The sequence below is a fragment of the Oncorhynchus mykiss genome, chromosome 28 (genome assembly GCF_057628025.1).
Source record: "Oncorhynchus mykiss isolate SJ-2025 chromosome 28, ASM5762802v1, whole genome shotgun sequence".
In the NCBI taxonomy this organism is placed as follows: domain Eukaryota; kingdom Metazoa; phylum Chordata; class Actinopteri; order Salmoniformes; family Salmonidae; genus Oncorhynchus; species Oncorhynchus mykiss.
This window is the reverse complement of record NC_143049.1, coordinates 31,551,968-31,569,997: the sequence shown is the minus strand read 5'-3', so window position 1 is coordinate 31,569,997 and position 18,030 is coordinate 31,551,968. Positions and strand designations below refer to the sequence as shown.

The following is an 18,030-nucleotide window of genomic DNA, read 5'->3' as shown; positions in this document are numbered from 1 at the left end:
AAAAGTTAATTTGTGGAATTTCCTTCCTTCTTAATGCGTTTGAGCTAATCAGTTGTGTTGTGACAAGGTAGTGAGGCTATACAGAAGATAGCCCTATTTGGTAAAATACCAAGTCCATATTATGGCAAGAACAGCTCAAATAAGCAAAGAGAAATGACAGTTCATCATTACTTTAAGACATTAAGGTCAGTCAATACGGAAAATGTCAAGAACTTTGAAATATTCTCTAAGTGCAACCGCAAAAACCGTCAAGCGCTATGATGAATCTAGCTCTCATGAGGACCGCCACAGGAATGGAAAACCCAGAGTTACCTCTGCTGCAGAGGATAAGTTCATTAGAGTTACTAGCCTCAGAAAAGGCAACCCAAATAAATGCTTCACAGAGTTCAAGTAACAGACACATCTCAACATCAACTGTTCAGAGGGAACTGTGTGAATCATGCCTTCATGGTCGAATTGCTGCAAAGAAACCACTACTAAAGTAGACCAATAAGAAGAATAGGCTTGCTTGTGCCAACAATGGAAATTAGACCGGTGGAAATTTGTCCTTTGGTTTGGAGTCTAAATTGGAGATTTTTTGGTTCCAACCGCCGTGTCTTTGTGAGACGCGATGTGGATGAACGGATGATCTCCGCATGTGTCTTTCCCACCGTAAAGCATGGAGGAGGAGGTGTTATGGTGTGGAGGTGCTTTGCTGGTGACACTGTCTGTGATTTATTTAGAATTCAAGGCACACTTAACCAGCATGGCTACCACAGCATTCTGCAGCGATACACCATCCCATCTGGTTTGGGCTTAGTGGGACTATCATTTTTTTTCAACAGTACAATGACCCAACACACCTCCAGGCTGTGTAATGGCTATTTTACCAAGAAGGAGAATGATGGAGTGTTGCATCAGATGACCTGGCCTCCACATGCCCCTGACCTCAACCAAATTGAGATGGTTTGGGATGAGTCGGACCGCAGAGTGAAGGAAAAGCAAACAACAAGTGCTCAGAAGGTGGGAACTCCTTCAACACTGTTGGAAAAGCATTCCAGGTGAAACTGATTGAGAGAATGCCAAGCTGTCATCAAGGTAAATGGTGGCTATTTGAAAAATCTCAAATTTCAAATGTATTTTGATTTGTTTAACACTTTTTTGGTTACTACATGGTTCCATATGTGTTATTTCATAGTTTTGATGTCTTCACTATTATACTGCAATGTAGAAAATAATAAAAAATAAAGAAAAACCCTTGAATGAGAAGGTGTTCTAAAACTTTTGACCGGTAGTGTACATATACAAATGACCTCAATTACCTTGACTAACCTGTACCTCCACACATTGACTCGACACTGTTACCCCTGTATATAGCCTCTGTTATTTTATCGTTACTTTTTTTGCTTACGTTTATTTAGTAAATATTGTCTTAATTCTATTTTCTTAAAACTGCATTGTTGGTTAAGTTAAAGGCTTGTAAGTAAGCATTTCACGGTAAGGTCTACCTGTTGTATTGGGCGCATGTGACAAATACAATTTGACTTGATATGATTTGATTTGGTGGCATCTTTCTGTGAGGAGGTGAAAAGGCTTGTTTCTTATGATGGACAAGGACATCTCCTTTAGGCAATATGATGGGGCAAAATAATGAACACTGAGCCACATAGTCAAAAATGTTACGATATAAGATAGCCTCACAAGCCTAACAGGAGGGGGGCTCCTGGGGGGGGTACCCAGGCCTCAGAGCCAGTAATGTACACTCAAAGCCATCGTTACTTTTGTCTGTCACAATAAAATGGTCCTAATTCATTAATTCACACATTCATTTACATTCAATCATTTTCATTCATTAATTTTCATTCATTCAGTCATTAATTCACAGAAGAACAAAAACAACCATATAATGTAAACATTTGTTTTATTTCATGCCAGGAAAGGCACATTCATACACTCAACTGAACATGTCCATATATCTGAACTGTATGCACCTACATTCAGGCAGTGCATGAGTTCTGATGTCTAGGAATAAATGCATTAATGACATTTACACATTTTGAACCACAAATGATAGCACACTGGATAGGAGAGACTGTTTTTTTAGACATTATGCGGAAGAAGCGAATGTGCGCCCTTCAATCCATATAGCTGTCGGAACAATCTATACAGAGCCTAAGCAGACTGGATCAGCAGCACTTCATGGTATTTTTAACAGTCTACATGAATACATCTTCTTTTCAACAGCCAATTCAAACTAATTTGTTCCTCAAACTACTTGTTTCCATTACTTATGCATTATCTTTCTGTACAGTTCATAACTCATCTCCTTAGAAATTGCATAATCATCTCTGATCCTTTCTCAGGATAATGCATATGTGAGTAAAGCATGTTAACAGTCCGAGAGATTGAATCAGATACATGTGTTACTGTGCTTCCTACTTCTTAATCACAGATCAAATCACACACTCTCATTATGAGACAAGAAAACGTTCACAAATGAGCACCTGAAAACTTATGTCCTTTAGCTTATTATCATGGACGACCTTTGACATTGCAAGCACAAACAGATTGACTGGAGGGTAGTGGAGGACAATGCTTTGCTATACTATCTGGTAGACAGAAGAACAACATCATTCATAATGGTGTTATATCAAATTCAGAGGCAAAATTAGTTGCCCTATTGTTAGTTGAATAACTAGCATCAGTATTTAAAAATAATTGTTATGGACTACTCTTACATTATTTGGATTGCCTATCACCAACGCTTTGGTCCAACTTCTCCTCTGTCCATAATGCCACTTAGATTATACTCTCAGAGGACAGGGGAGGTTTTGGGATTTCTCAACTGTATATTGACAAGAAAATTCTCTAATATCTTAAAAGCCTATTCATGCAGCAACTTCAAATAGTCCAGTTAGGTTAGATAATTCATAACGTAGACACAGAGTAAGCATAGGTTTCTAAATGCATAATATCAGATAACACCGCAAAATGTTCTTGAGGCAAAATGCTCCATGTTGTGTATAGATGAATCACTATGTTTCAAAAGCTGTATCCTAGACTGCAGGTGTGAATGAATGCACAGACAGATACTGACTGCAACTGACAGATATTTAGTTTGCTTAAGGACATGTTTTAACAGCTTTACTTTGGCTTGATTATATTTTATGAGGTTGTTGAACTTGTATGGCCCATTTGTTTAGGTGTGTGGTGTATGTCTTGCAGTAACTTGTTGCCATAACAATTACCAATCCATCCACCACGTCCATCCAGTCAACACTTTAGTCTATAACCTGCTTAATAGGGGATGATTACCATGATGATGACCTCATGCAAACTGGATCGCAATGTGGCATGACAAATCTTACTCCCATAATACACCAGTCACTCATTGACTTGTATTTTTTAATTGTAATTTTTTTGAAAACATTTATTTAACCTTTATTTAACTAGGCAAGTCAATTAAGAACACATTCTTATTTTCAATGACGGCCTACCGGGGAACAGTGGGCTATCTGCCTTGTTCAGGGGTAGAACGACAGATTTTTACCTTGTCAGCTCGGGGATTTGATCTAGCAACCTTTCGGTTACTGGCCCAACCCTCTAACCACGAGGCTACCTGCCGCATTGTCTGGACAGTTTCACAGTTTCCCAAGTGAATTATTTTCCGCTTTGAAGTGAATCCATAATATGGACCCAGTTTTATAAGATCATCATTTCGTCAGGACACCAATCAGCAGTGAAATATTACTCACAAGATAATGGATGATAGGTAGCAAGGCGATCCACACACCATTTAATGGTCATGCCTTCCTCACTTTGGTTCACAATGGTCCACTCACCAACCAAGTTTGGTACTCGAGAGAATTACAAATGGATGTTGTGTTTTAATAACATCCTCTGGACCCGAGGTCTGTCTGATTACATACACCACATGATGAAGCACAGACAGCTGTCAAAGGGGAAAGAGAAACACGCATCTCTGTCAGATTCCTCTAGATAACTCTAGCTTGGAGCACCAGGTGCCTCCCCTCCACTTCCACAACAAACTCTGGCCCAGTTAATAACAGCTCTCAGCCTGCGAGCAGCCTTAAGACCACGTGCCACCTGCCAAAGACAGGCCCTCGGATTGGGTTTGCTCATGTAAAATGAGACTCATTATTGGTTATTTGTCCATGGGCTTGTTTGGTTTTGGTGTCTGGGCGACAACACCATTGACTATGACAGTCTTGTCAGGATCAGTCTTGGCGGCGTTCTTTTTGGACATGTCAGGCTCCCATAGGAAAAACTCGTGCAGGAGGGTGTTGACTGTGTCAGGGCACTCCATCATCACCATGTGACTGCCCTCCTCGATGACTTTCAGAAAAGCAAACAGAAGGATCTGAAATTAAAAGGATAATAGCTACAGTCAAGATATACATTTTTTTACAATACGATATTAGTCATTGAATATGATGGGCTTGATATAGGGACTGTTCGTAATTCATATCATAATTTAATTTCATAACAACTTCAAATTGAATTGATATAATGTATATTTTATATATGGGTAGTAGAGCTTCCTTACTCAATAGACATGGATTGGTATTCATAAATGTATGTCTCCTTACCTCGGCCATGCGTTGGTCCTCATCAATGGGCACAAACTTGTCGTACATGCCGTGCACCAACAGGATGGGCACGGTTAGCTCAGCGTGGTACACCTCATCCCCCTCGGGCCAGTACTGCCCGCTCATCATGGCACGCAGCACGAATGGATTCACGTTGAAGGCATTGCCCTGCTTCAGCAGCTGCTTCTCTTTGGCTCCCTGATGGGCAAACCCAGCCCTGAACATGTTGGAAAGACTCATAGCCATCAGTATTACTTGACATTCGAAATTATGTGTTACAGTAAATTCCTCTTACTCTTTGTATGCAGTAGAAGCTAAGCATTGACACTGTACACTACAGTATACATTCTGTACGAAGAGTATCTTGGTTTTGTTTTGTCTACAGCAATAGGTTGTTGTTCTATTTGTAAAGCGATGTGTTGTCATTTTGTCTACAAATGTTGTTTTGTCTGGAAATGTGTTGTTGATTTGTCTGCACTTCAATATTGTTTTGTCTACAAATAGAAGAGATGATTTCCTTACTTGAGAAAGCTCCAGGCCAGGCAGGGAGACAGGCAGTGCAGCACACAAGAAGGCAGCTGGAAGATGGAACAGAGGCTGGGCTCCAGAGCTGTGGGCCCCCCTCCATTGATCATCACTACTTTGTGAACCTGGTCTGGATACTCATGGGCTAGGAAGGTACAGAACGATACCCTGAAAGGGATATAATCAAACGTGTAAAAACAATGTATTGGGAACCTGCTGTCTAATTGGTCCCTTCATCATCACATCGTCATAACCCTGCCCTCTGATTGGTCCCTTCATCGTGACATCGTCATAACCCTGTTCTTTGATTGGTCCCTTCATCGTGACATCGTCATAACCCTGCTCTCTAGTTGGTCCCTTAATTGTGACATCGTCATAATGCTGCTCTTTGATTGGTTCTTCTTCATCAGTCATTGTCAGCACCAGTTTATTATGTGTTTCAAGGCATGTTCAAATACTGTTATTCATTTACTATCATGATATTCCGTCTGTTAATTGACCTAAGACATAAGATGATACTTGGTAATCAATTGACCGTTCATAACAGAGAAGCAAGCATACTGACCCATAGGAGTGCCCAATGAGGATGTTGCGTTTACGGGCGTATTTCTTGAAGATGGCACGCATGTCTTCGGCCAAGGCGTAAAAGGTGTAGGCCGCCGCAATGTGGGGGGCCGTGCTGGCCCCGTGGCCCGCCAGGTCAGGTGCGATGATCTCATACCCTAGCCGCGAGAAGAAGTCCAGCTGGCTGCCCCAGATGTCCAGCGAGCCGCCGACCCCGTGCACGAAAAAGAGCGCCACGTCCGAGTGCGTCCCCTTGCAGCTGGAGATCTCCCTCTCCGAGTCAATCATCACCATGCGCTTGGGCTTTCGGCGGCGCCGGCGAGGCGGGGGCGCGGGTTTCTGCTCCCCGACCATGGACAGGGGAGGCGCAGGTTTGGGTTCAGGAGATGTGGGCACTTCCTTATAGTCGGCCAGTTCCACCTCCACGGTGCTGCAGGGCTCCAGGTCTCCATTCTGGCACTGGACAATCTCAGAGTGCAGCACGTCACCAAGGTTCTCAATGACTAGCTGGCCGTTGCGGTAGACAGTGATCTTGCGCTTGCAGTGCACACTGCTACTGTTGTTGCTGTTTCCACTGCCCTTCTCCTGCTCTTGCGCCTTTACTTGGTCCTCCTCCGTCACTACTAGTGCCCGGCGCTCGGGCATGATGTGGCGAACCCTGAGGACTCTCCCAGGCTTCACTTCTACAAACTCGAAGGTGTCCGCTGGCTCAGAAGAGTCGACAGGCATCACCAGGCTGGCAGCCTTCCCAGTCAGACAGCACAGGATCCCATCTGTAATGCTGGTCAGCATGGTGCCTGCCTGCAGAGACAAATCCATGAGAAATGCCAACGAGCTATCTTTTTCATTGAGAAAATGACATTTTCAAATGGATAGGTAGTAAGTACTGTGGTAAGAACATGAGGTAATCACAGGAGGCTGGTGTCATTTCAATTGGGGAGAATGGGCTTGTGGTAATGGCTGGAACGGAATAAGTGGAACGGTATCAAATACATCAAACATGGTTTCCATGTGTTTGATGCCATTCCATTTGCTCCATTCAAGCCATTATTATGAGCCGTCCTCACCTCAGCAGCCTCCACTGTAGGTAGCATAATCTGAGTGTCGACAAAGTCTCTGATTATAACATACCGTATATACACAACAAACATAGTATAACAACCTAAAAAGGAGTTCCCCCTGGCTCTCACCACAACAATTCACCAAACAGAAAACTACAAAACAGTTATTTGTACATGACAATTGCTCCATGATAAACACCCTAGGGTTTCTCAATCATTAAGCTTTCAATTCAAAAAGTACCAGTTTCACACTGGGTTCAACATCAGTCCATATATAACAGTAAAAACAATACCCACTTTGTCTTAGTGTGGAGAAGCAGAATCCATTCACATAATGACCTAGACACAAACTAAGAATAGACAAGGCTCTTCTAAAATGGCCCCTGGACCCTAGGGTATAAATAGAATGTTAGCAATGGCACAGCTGGGTTCATGCCAACTGCTCACTGACTGTATGTATTCCATGTGCCAATAGGGTTTGGTTTTCAGTACACCAGCAGACGATGGTCTTTCCGAAGACGGTTATGTCCAATAATGGCTCAAGAGGTTTTTGGCAGTCGGGTACTGGAGTATTTTATATCACACTGTTTAAATATAGACACATAGACTGTCAACAGGAAGCAGAACGGAAGTGGCATATCAACAATATGTGTTGGAACTTGGATCCAGACTTCATTGTTTCCTATGTACAGTAACTGTATCTCTGCTAACGTAACCTAATTTAAACTGTTGGTCTATCGTTTAATTATCTTATGTAAAACTGGAGTTTATGATCTATTTATGCTTAGAAATTATGATCCCGGCAATGCAAGACATTTGATTGAGTTTCCAGTCAATAACGTTCACCGATATGATTAAATCATGCTCATAGCTACAGTCAGTGAGGTCTGGGGAAAACTACCACAGCCATTTTCAATTCTCAGGAAAGTGTTGCCTACACAACAGGGAGGTTTTTCTAATGATGAGTTTGTGGAAACCATTCCTATAAAAGCTGACCTGACACACTGGCTTTAATCAACATTTATATTTTGCTCCTGTTATTCACACCAAGGTCACACCATTGACTTATATAAATGTCAAGCCACACACACGCGGACGCACACACACGCACACACACACACACGCACACGCACACACACACACACGCACACAATAATAATGGCAGAGCTCTGACGGGAAGGGTGATGTGACTCAAGTTCACCCTTCTCTCACTCACTACCCACCTCCAATCACCTTCAACCCCGGATTCATATTCTAGCTTTACACATTATTTATACACAATAAGGGGAGATGTGTCTAAATGATTAATACTCGCGGGTGCATTTTAAACAGACTAAGTCTCATTGTTCTATCTCTTTACTCTTACATGTAATTGAAATGTCCATCTGTGTAATGCTTGCCATTAAAATGCTGAATAGCAGCATATAAAACTGCTGTGTACGTATATTCCAATTCCCGACCCAGATGTGTATGCTAATCGCTGACGCTGACCTAGCGAAGTTTATTAAGAAAATGAGGTGCACTGGGAAATGAGAGGCTTCTTATGCCAAAAACAAGTTTTGTTTAGCTTAACGATTTTGAGAGTGCAGGTTTGGCGAAGGTAAGTTAATGAAGTTTGGTTTAATATACCGATGGGACATCAGAAAGCAGGTAATAGGGAGAGAGGAGGGGCCATTGATCCTGGTAAATGACACCTCTGCATGAGGTGCAGCTTATTGCTCACTCTATCCCTGCCTCCACACACACAGGGGAGTTCATTAACGTATTGAAGTGGCACACAGGGATCAATGTTTGGCTGAGGGGGAGAGGGATTGAGAGAGGGAGTGAGATGAGAAAGAGGGAGTGGAGGAGTGAAGGTGGATAAGGAGAGGGAGGCAGGGACGGAGATGGTGCGAGAAAAAAGGAAGGAAAGAGAAATAGAGTGAGAAAGACGGAGAGAATTTATCGAGAGTGTTGTGAAGGTTGATGCATCCTGTACTGTCCTGTTTCATCCAGGAGCCAAGTGAAATGTGTGATTGCCTTTCCTTGGTGGGTCAATATGGTGAGCTGCTACAAGCAGTGAGTGAGTCATTAATCATATGAACATCTGCTACCATCACAACATTCAATAGACACATCTAAATGTGTATTTATTTAACGTGATGACCTCTAAATCATTACATTAAGTTTAGGGTTCAGGATAGTGGATAATATGTGTAATAGCACTGCGAAAGCCATGACATATAGGCATATACTGCATCTCCCTTATGTAATAGCATATCATATTGAGGTTATTATATCATCTGATCGTATCAGGCATGATATAAGACTGAACAGAAAGTATGTTGGAGGTGGACTTCCCTCCACGGGGTGAGGTGATGATTGATAAACCTCGAAGAGACTTGCACTACACTCGTGTGAATACTCTATCCGCACACCGTAGCTCACTAAACAACGCACCGTGGTTCGCCAAAAAAAGGGTAGTCTCGGTTCCGATTCAATTCGTGCCGTGGTGCGGTTCGCTGCTGGTGAGAACACAGTCCGTACAATGGAAAATACTATGGTTATTGTTTGACTGCGAGCATTTGATGAAATACACGCAGCATCACAACCTGAGATCTCTGAAACGTTCGGTGAGTAGCAGCGCATTTAAGAGCGCATCCGATGAAGATTAGGGGATACCGGGGCTATACCAAGGATATAGGCTACTGAATTCACGTCGCAGTGCTGTTTCCTCCCGTCAGCCCAAAGCGAAAGTAATATGAAGATTGCGACAAGTGATGCTTCATGATAATCACAAAGGGTTTTAACGTGAGCATTTTTGTCTAATAAACAAATTACTGGCAGGGACACGTGTTTTTTTTTTTAGGAATTGTAGTTCGTTTACATTTGGCAATGTGAAACCAACCGGACCAAATTATAAAAAATACAAACGATAATAACAATAGTCGAACTCTGATTTGAACTATAGCTCAAAACTATGCGCGAAAACGACCTAAAATGCAAAGGACCATTCGACTCAACGTTCCCTGACATTTAATCCCACGTATTAAGGTCGAAAATTAAAGTGAGATTTGAATATGAATTCTCGAGCATTCTCGAACATGCACCGTTATGGTTGTGGGTTCGATTCCCGTAGTGGCCCAGAACTGTAAAAAAAAAAAAAACGAAAATGTATGCACTCACTACTGTAAATCGCTCTGCATAAGAGCGTCTGCTAAATGACTAAAATGTCAATTGCAAGTGGACTGCCTCTATATTCTCTCACCCATGTTACTCAGCCATTTTACTATTTGATATGCAATGCAGAATTAGGTTGATTATCAAGCGTCATGTTTAACACACATTTGGTAGGCTATGTGCTCTAGTTTTCCACCCACACACTAGGCCTCCAGTAGCCTAATACAGTATTCAAAATACCTGCTTTGGAGGACCACTGAATCTACGATTACAATAATGTATCAAGTCTGTAAAGAAATGCAAATGTACAATTTATAACTGCAATTTGTACTACCTATAAACATATAATGTACCACAGAGCGCAGTCAAATTCAGGTAAAACAATTGAGCATACGATCATTTTTTAAATTTTTTTATTCAAAACTATTATGAAATATTTAACCATTTGCCAAATAGCCACTACAGTAGCCTATATATATGGTAAGATACAGTATATACCAACAACATAAATCAATATTGAGTTGGTGTGTTGCGCATTAATGCATCATGATTGACATCTATTTATCTGAATTCCCATTATGAAACATAAAATATACTGTTTCAGATATGGTATCAATTTGAAACAACCTATAGTAATAACGTTTACTGGTGCACACAGGCCTATTTTTAAACGAAATTCTTACCTTACTGATGATGATTAAGGATGATCAGAAATATGATGCTCCTCTCCCATAAAACGATAGTCAATAGGTTGTTTATAATTAACTGCAGCTGAAAAGTCTGTTGCATTGGTTGCAATATTAGTATAATTCAAAAGCAACCTGCCAGATAAAGAAGTTGATAATTGTCTTTACCTAGAGATGGTTTACATCTTACCAATCAAACAAATGGAATAAGGCTTTAAATCGAAGTAATGCACACTAGGAAAGTGTGCCAATTGCAATTTTAAAGTGACCATAGTAATGACAGATAGCAATGCTTTTTCCATCAGCATCCTTCCGCGCTGCGCACACGGGCGAGATGCTACCAACCCTTTTGCCCTTGTTGTTTTCCGCATCCACGGAATTCTCCTCTCAGCTTCCTTCTGCTGTTGAATGACAAGAAATATAGCGAATAAGCCACAAACATTGGTTCTACTAAAGCCAATAGGATGTCTTGTATTCCTGTTGCTGAGGCCGGGTGGGGAAATGATCAAATCAAGAGATTCACATTCCATAGGTATGTGTGTGTGTGTGAGTGTGTGTGTGTGTGTGTGTGTGTGTGTGTGTGGGTGCGTGTGTATATGTGTATGTGTGTCTTGATTTTTATATAAGTCAATGTGACATGTAGCTAGATGGGTGAATGGATGGATGAACCCATACAGATGAAATAGAAATGTAGAAAAACATGTGGAAAAAGATGTGCGTGAGATGAGCAGCATCAACACTGCAGCATCTGGGACTACATGACTCCTTCTTCTGTCTGGTAACTAGATCATTGGCCAGGTCCTTTCAAGGGGAGTCCTGTAGCATCCTGCAGCCTTCTTCAAGAGGTCACAGCGAAATCAGAGAAATAACTGACCTCCACCAGCCTCTCCACTGCTACAGGTGGAATTGCATTATTCTTCCTATTCCAAGCCGAAATGAACCATGAAAGACATTTAAGAGAATTAGAAAAGCACCTGCATGGCAAGATGGTGCTGGGGGCCATGAAAAAGGTTACCTACAACCCCCTGAAGTTTCACAACTTAATTATCATCTGAATTATCAAAGAAATGGCACATAAAGTTGTAATTAATTTAGCATAAAAAGCATAAAACAACTACTCACCCACGTGTGTAATACTATCATATTCGAAGCTCTGGCTGTAAGCGATAACAGGCTGTAGAAAATATGTTACTATAAGTAATATATCGAAATACATGGTGATAAATAAAACATGCATTTAGATATATGTTGTAATATATCTATGAAATAGATACAATGATTTTTAAAACGTTAAAATACAAGTACTTAAATACGCATGTATTTGTCTAAAATCTCCAGACTTTAAGTGGATTATCTCCATTTCAATTCAACATCTTTGCGTTCAAACGCTTGTGACCTTGCACTTCGATTGGATGAAAAACGAGAGCCAATCGTAGCTCTGAATGGAACGAGGGTGCTTAGCGAATACCCCAGTGGCCTAGCTAGCTAGCCTATTCAGCGATAAAGCCGTCTAAAATATTGTCTAAAATGAATATTATCAGGTCGTCATTTTCCCGGTTTCATGGAGTGATATGCTTCACCAGGTAAATTAGCTACGATCTTCTAATGAATATGAAAAGTGTATGTTTTAGAAGTCCTCGTGGCATGACATGTTCAGGTTCCACGTATACTAGGTAGCTAGCTACTGTAAGATGGCTAACTTTCTGGATATGTGAATGATGTTGCTGGCTTTCTTTGCACGTTTGATGCCACCCTCCACGTCTTACCACATCAAATGTGTTGCATACATGGTTGGATTTACTTTAAAAAATGTTTGAATGTTAAGTGAACTAGCTATCCATGAACTGATGCTAACTAACTCTCATGACAAAGTCTGCTTTAAAAAAAAACTAAACTAGCTATACATTTTCACAAACCAACAGCCATATTTTCCTAAAGCTTGAATGCGTTCCCACTCTGCTGAATAGTTTGCATGGTTAAATCATAAAACTAACATCCCGTACATTTATTATCAAACAGGATTGTTGCACCACAGCTTCCAGCATCCAGTGGCCACCAGCCACGAGCACTGAGTGGTTGGGCGCTGTCCCGGGCCAGTGTACCTCCCCAGACCTCTCGGTGTGGACCTCTCACATCACAGGCAGAGGGGGCAGGGGTGTTTCAGCAACTCCCCTGGTACCACCAGCAGATTCGCACAGGGAAGCGGGGCACAGAGTATCAGCCCAAGAATATAAAGCGTAAGAGGACCCATGGCTGGATCAAGAGGATCAGCACTCAGGGTGGCATCGAGGTGATTCTCCGAAGAATGCTGAAAGGGCGAAAATCCCTGTCACACTAAGCACCCAATGGACAAACGTTTTTTGGTGAACTTATTGTAGTACCCAGGTTTTGCCACCACTGTTGAGAAAAAGCATAACAACTTCAAGACTTACTGGCCCAGTTGTGTGTAGAACTGAATGTCAGTTATTGGATATGCGAAGGCAGATGTTTGTCCATGTAAATATATATATATTTTACACACTTTGACAAATGTTTTCCCATCATGTATTTCAGCAACTATCTTGTAGAGGCGTAGAAGTAGTTCAGAGCCTTGCTGTTGCAATCAGTGAATTTGAAATGGCTTATGACCTTGTTAATTCATGCAGGATGAAAGTTGTGATAAAAGACCCAAAGTTGTACATGTCAACATACAGTGGTAGGGTTGAACTAGGTCCAGAATTTGAATATTGTACTTTAATAAATAGGTGCTGGGTTATAAGCATCTGTGCTATTCAGTTGCTGCTAAAATAGATAGACCTTCTGACCTTCATCAATTTTAAAGCTAATACACGTGTCATTCAAGTCTTTGTCTTGCTCAAATAAAAGCTGTCTTGAGTTTCTGAATAAATCAACTTTGTAAAGTTGCATGAGCGTGTGTAGTTGGTACAAGTCAGTGGGGTTTGAGATGATGTAACAAATTAAATATATACATTTCTGGGAATAATATCTACTTGTTAGGAAATTACCAATTTGAAAAGATACTTGAAATTAAAAAATAATTAATTTGTTGCTACTGCGCATGTTTCTGACCACCTTGTTGCCGTGACGTTACATGTGAAGGCATCTGCAGTAAGGGTCAAAGCTCCTCTTCCCATTGGCGGGCTGGTTTCTCACGGAAACACTAGTGGCCCAATGAGCATTGTACTGTGTCATTCTACGATTGTCCATCTTCTCCTGTAGCCAATGGAGCATCAGACAAGAAGACGAAGAACGCCCATACACGGACTAGGAACAGAAATGGAGTAGATGGACTTGTTATCTTATACCGCAGGTCTTGTTACGCTAAGTTGCGTGCTAAGCTAGCAATCAATCAATGAAGTACAGTATGCTTTGTAATTCGATGCAACACAGTTTTATTAGTGTCTAAGTCAAAACTAATTTGACAAGTAACACATCTTTATTTGATTGTAGCATATTCTATTCGAATTTGTAAACAACCAGTGATTTCTTAGCTACGACAAAACACTGGCTATAATAGTAGCTAGCTAACGTTAGCGAGTTGCTAGCTGGAGAGACAAGCTTGGCTAGTTAGCTAGCTGGTGGTCAATTGCTAGTTTATTAAATACTTGGAAATGACTTGGAATTTATGTACATATTCGATGTACTTTGTGTAATCTTGAATATTTGAGAAAGCCACGGCTAAATATCACATTTCATAGCTAGCTAAGCAGGTTCGTGTTGTTGCTAGCAGATTTTCCACGCGCATCAGCTAACGTTAGCTAGCAACTTTTTTTGCCTGTGTCGTCTTTCTGGGGTGAAAAGCCACCATGGATAAGGTAACGTCTCTTTAATTTATTTTAGGTAGTTATCAAGCTAAACATGTTACGGTATGGGGGGGGGCAGTTGACTGCTAACTAACGTTAGTTGGCTGCTAACTAACGTTAGTTGGCTACCGTGTTTTTAGTTTGAACTCGCTTACGTAGTTAGGAAATGTGTTTACTTTTGGATCCTCAACTGACTTAGCTAACTGGATATGACAGTTAGAAAAGAGACATTGGGCTTATATCATAAAACATATTGTCCCTTGCTAACTACTCATCTTATTTATTAGCTCACTAACTAGCTATGTCATTTGTGTAGGTACAGTAATTGCTCAGTTGGCTATCCCAGGAACATGTTTCCCAATCCTACTGTTCAGACTTGAAGCATCCTAAAAAGTTTGAAAAGTCTGTCAGCCTGGGTCATTTCTCACACTTGCCACTTTTCCTAAACAGGCAGATTTTTTAAAAGGACTACCTGTCTTCAACAAAAGCAATTTCAGCAGATTTCACGCAGACTCTGTCTGCAAAACTTCAGTAAGTGTTATCCTAGCCATACAATTTCTGTAAGTCAATGCAATCTCAAATGAATGGGATTGTTTGTCATTTCACCTGTATTGGAGATCATGAAATGCTAAAGTCCAAAATAGATATTGTGCCAAACAATGCCATCATTTAGTTGAGCTTTGCTATATTTACTGATGTTTGAGACTTATACTTGATTTAAACTCTTTATCACTGATTTCTGTATTTGTTTCAGAACCGGAGGCCCTCTGTGTATCTTCCAATTCGGGAGTATCCATCAGAACAGAGTGAGTGTCCCCTCCGATTCAAATGGTACTCTGACACAGTATCTGTGTTGATGTGTACTTTGGATGAGAATGGTGTGAAGTTTGAGTAATAAAGGTTACACATTATTGATCTATATTTACAACGTTAATGCATTCTTTGTGATTTATATTGGTTTTGATCTAATATATATATTTCCTTCAAGTCATTGTCACAGAGAAGACAAATATTCTATTGAGATACCTTCACCAACAGTGGGACAAAAAGGTAAAGTAATGGGAAAGTTGATACCTTGGAAAGTCATAATGTATTGTTCCTTTACACGATATGGGCACTGTATTGTTTCATATATGTTAGCTAGTTTTCCAACCCCTCTCCATGTCTTAACAGAATGCAGCCAAAAAGCGGGAGCAGGAGCACAGTGAGGGGGAGAACACTGCACCTCCCCGGAAAATTGCCAGAACGGACAGTCAGGAGTTGAATGAGGACTCGTAGAGTGCTGTGTCATCAACATGCAACACACACACAATTATGGATAGAGAAGCACACAAGCAAAGTGCATTTGACAGACAGGACAGACCACTGCCTACATTGTTCAACATGAACTTGGGACGCTGACAGTTTTGTCTCTTTGTATTTTATTTCCTTTTGTATTTTTCTTTTCTTTCCCTTAACTTCGATTGGCACATAGCTGAAAAGTTCTGCCTTGATAACAAAAGGCAAAATAACATTATCTCCTCCCCCTCAAATTCATTGTTACTTGACCATGTTTCTACATTTCTATTGCTCTGTTTGCTTTCATTAATTTAGTTGTACTTCATCTGTACTTTGACCTGTGTTTTTTAAAGTCATGTCCATTTAATCTATTAAATTGCATGCCATTTATATCCTTCTGGGCTTGGAGTGAATAGAATATGGTCTCCATTGCCTCAGTTTAAGTTTGATTATACTGTTACACTGAAAGATGCATGAGAGATCCCCAACAATTATTACGGTGACTGGAAAATGACGACAGTGTTTAGACTTTAGATTGAATTAGTCTCAGGTTGTTATGGGGAATGCTGTATTCGTGAAGGTGTTGATGTCTCTCCTGGTTTGAGTGATTAATTGCCTTAATGGAAACGTGTTTCTTGGTCATTAGGAACCTCCCTCTGTTTACATTGTGATGTCATTGGAGGAAATACACACTGTTAATGAGAGTGAGGATATGGAGAATGCTTCCACGGGGTCATATTGGGGCTCATTTAAAGGCATACCAAATGCAAACCTTTAGAGCTCGCCAGCTTGTACTCCTAAAAAACTGAGCCCCAAAGGTGTTATATTCCTATGGGAGAAAGAATGGGGTTTTGGGATAAATGGTTTAGTTCAATGAGATAATGAGTAAGTTAACATGACTTTTTTGAATTATGAAGCCTTTATGTCCTTGTTTTAATTACATAAATGCTTAAAAATTCACAGTGACGTTAGCTGATTAATGTTATTTCATAGAAGAAAAAGTATACGATTTCCAAAACCCCTCCCAAAACCATATTCATTTCCCCATAGGCTTTGGCCAACGAGCCATGACTGAGTTAGTGCCTACAAAAGACGCCATTACTATTGCTCTCTATACAGTATAAAAACAGACCAATTTTGTAGCAACGCATAACAAATGATGCTCAATGTGTTTGTCAAGACTTTGTTTCCCCTTAGACTAGCAGCTAGATTGCCATCACATCTAGAAACATAAGTGTTTGTGGATATTATAACACTTATGACTGTTAACATGGTATGGCTCCACAAGTAAACCTATAGCTAGCTGCCAAGACTAAACTTGGCTCAGGTACTTTGATGGCTCCACAAGTAAAACCATAAGCTGCTAAGTTCCAACTTGGCATAATCGATCTGTGTGAACCTATAGTATATGTCTTGCTTTAGTCAATATGTGGGATACATGTGCAATTCAGGTGTATACAACCTTGTCTCAAAGTGGTCTGCCGTATAAGGCGTGCTGTTAAACTGTTAATGTGGGGCATAGTTGTGTTTGTAACATTATCGACAGCTGTAAATACACAAGTGGAGAGTATTGTTCCTGATCCGCTCTCTATCCTTCTGCTGCTACTTACAAAGATCTGGTATTGTCTAATGAGTCGTTAATCCTGTCCAAAACTATGAGTTATAAAAGTTTGTGTGTATATGGTTTGCTTCTTCAGACCATTATCAAGTAATAGTTCAAGGACTTGCAGGGTCCAGAACCTTTAGATAATTAGATCCTTGTATCTTACCTGTTTGAATGCATGTACAGTTTAAACTCTGCAGGCCATATGTTTAAGGTGGTGTCAGCTCATCTTGTTTGAGTTGATCTTGAGGCTGGCTGACGATCAGCTACCATTATGTTCCTTGGTGAAGCTAGCTGTCTACATGTGTTAATGTTGAGAGTTCTTTCCAAGGGTAGACACGTGTTTTGAAGATGATGCACTCCCTCCCTCATTCAGTTCTCAACCGTAAACTGTGTGATGACCTGTATAGACATTGTGTGCTGTGATTTAAACTGTGTGAATGTGGGGCCATGCCATATAAAAGCACTTGTCTTGGGACCTTACTCCTGTTGATTTCAATGAAAACGCTTTAAATATTTGCCCATGAAATTTTGAGGTCATTTTTTGACCATTGACCTTTCCAATGGGCAAAAGTTTATTGATTGTTTCTCTTTAAAACCAACAGCTGCAAGCTAAAAAAAAACACATTTTTTGGTTGATTCCATATGGCAATGACCCTCTGCAAAGATGTGCTTTCAAGAGTACTTTATGTTTCAATACTTTGGATCGTTGGTCTCAATAAAGTGATCTGGGAAGTGTCAAGTTGCTGATGAACGTTTGTT

At 40.7% G+C, this 18,030-nt stretch overlaps 3 protein-coding genes across 4 annotated transcripts; 2 read left to right on the top strand and 1 right to left on the bottom strand.

Moving 5' to 3' along the window:
* Positions 1–1,883: 1,883 nt before the first annotated feature.
* Positions 1,884–11,128, bottom strand: LOC110508929 (protein ABHD8). 2 transcript variants are annotated; one of them, XM_021589844.3, is made up of 5 exons: positions 10,582–11,128; positions 5,680–6,479; positions 5,112–5,282; positions 4,590–4,806; positions 1,884–4,360 (listed from the first exon to the last, which is right to left on the bottom strand). In XM_021589844.3, exons 2-5 carry the CDS (start codon positions 6,468–6,470, stop codon positions 4,145–4,147), a joined length of 1,395 nt encoding a protein of 464 aa, XP_021445519.3. In that variant the 5' UTR covers positions 6,471–6,479; positions 10,582–11,128; the 3' UTR covers positions 1,884–4,144. The 2 variants fall into 2 exon arrangements, with proteins under 2 accessions (XP_021445519.3, XP_021445520.3); XM_021589845.3 differs by lacking the exon at positions 10,582–11,128 and adding an exon at positions 7,037–7,354.
* An 880-nt stretch (positions 11,129–12,008) lies between these two features.
* On the top strand, positions 12,009–13,488 carry LOC110508928 (mitochondrial ribosomal protein L34). Its single transcript, XM_021589843.3, has 2 exons — positions 12,009–12,167; positions 12,604–13,488. Exons 1-2 carry the CDS (start codon positions 12,112–12,114, stop codon positions 12,920–12,922), a joined length of 375 nt encoding a protein of 124 aa, XP_021445518.2. The 5' UTR covers positions 12,009–12,111; the 3' UTR covers positions 12,923–13,488.
* Positions 13,489–13,716: 228 nt separating this feature from the next.
* On the top strand, positions 13,717–18,010 carry LOC110508927 (DET1- and DDB1-associated protein 1). The gene is made up of 5 exons (XM_021589842.3): positions 13,717–14,399; positions 14,838–14,918; positions 15,142–15,193; positions 15,376–15,437; positions 15,561–18,010. The coding sequence occupies exons 1-5, from the start codon at positions 14,391–14,393 to the stop codon at positions 15,663–15,665; spliced, it is 309 nt and encodes a 102-aa protein (XP_021445517.1). The 5' UTR covers positions 13,717–14,390; the 3' UTR covers positions 15,666–18,010.
* The last annotated feature ends 20 nt before the right edge of the window (positions 18,011–18,030 follow it).

Bases quoted from the DNA above. Each gene is read 5' to 3' on its own strand.
- LOC110508929 (XM_021589844.3), bottom strand. From the start codon at position 6,470: ATGCTGACCAGCATTACAGATGGGATCCTGTGCTGTCTGACTGGGAAG. The intron at 5,283-5,679 runs GTCAGTATGCTT...TATCCCTTTCAG, and splicing joins CTCATTGGGCACTCCTATGG to GGTATCGTTCTGTACCTTCC. The intron at 4,807-5,111 runs GTAAGGAAATCA...CAACATGTTCAG, and splicing joins CTGGCCTGGAGCTTTCTCAA to GGCTGGGTTTGCCCATCAGG.
- LOC110508927 (XM_021589842.3), top strand. The intron at 15,194-15,375 runs GTGAGTGTCCCC...ATTTCCTTCAAG, and splicing joins GGAGTATCCATCAGAACAGA to TCATTGTCACAGAGAAGACA. The intron at 15,438-15,560 runs GTAAAGTAATGG...ATGTCTTAACAG, and splicing joins ACCAACAGTGGGACAAAAAG to AATGCAGCCAAAAAGCGGGA.
- LOC110508928 (XM_021589843.3), top strand. From the start codon at position 12,112: ATGAATATTATCAGGTCGTCATTTTCCCGGTTTCATGGAGTGATATGC. The intron at 12,168-12,603 runs GTAAATTAGCTA...ATTATCAAACAG, and splicing joins GGAGTGATATGCTTCACCAG to GATTGTTGCACCACAGCTTC.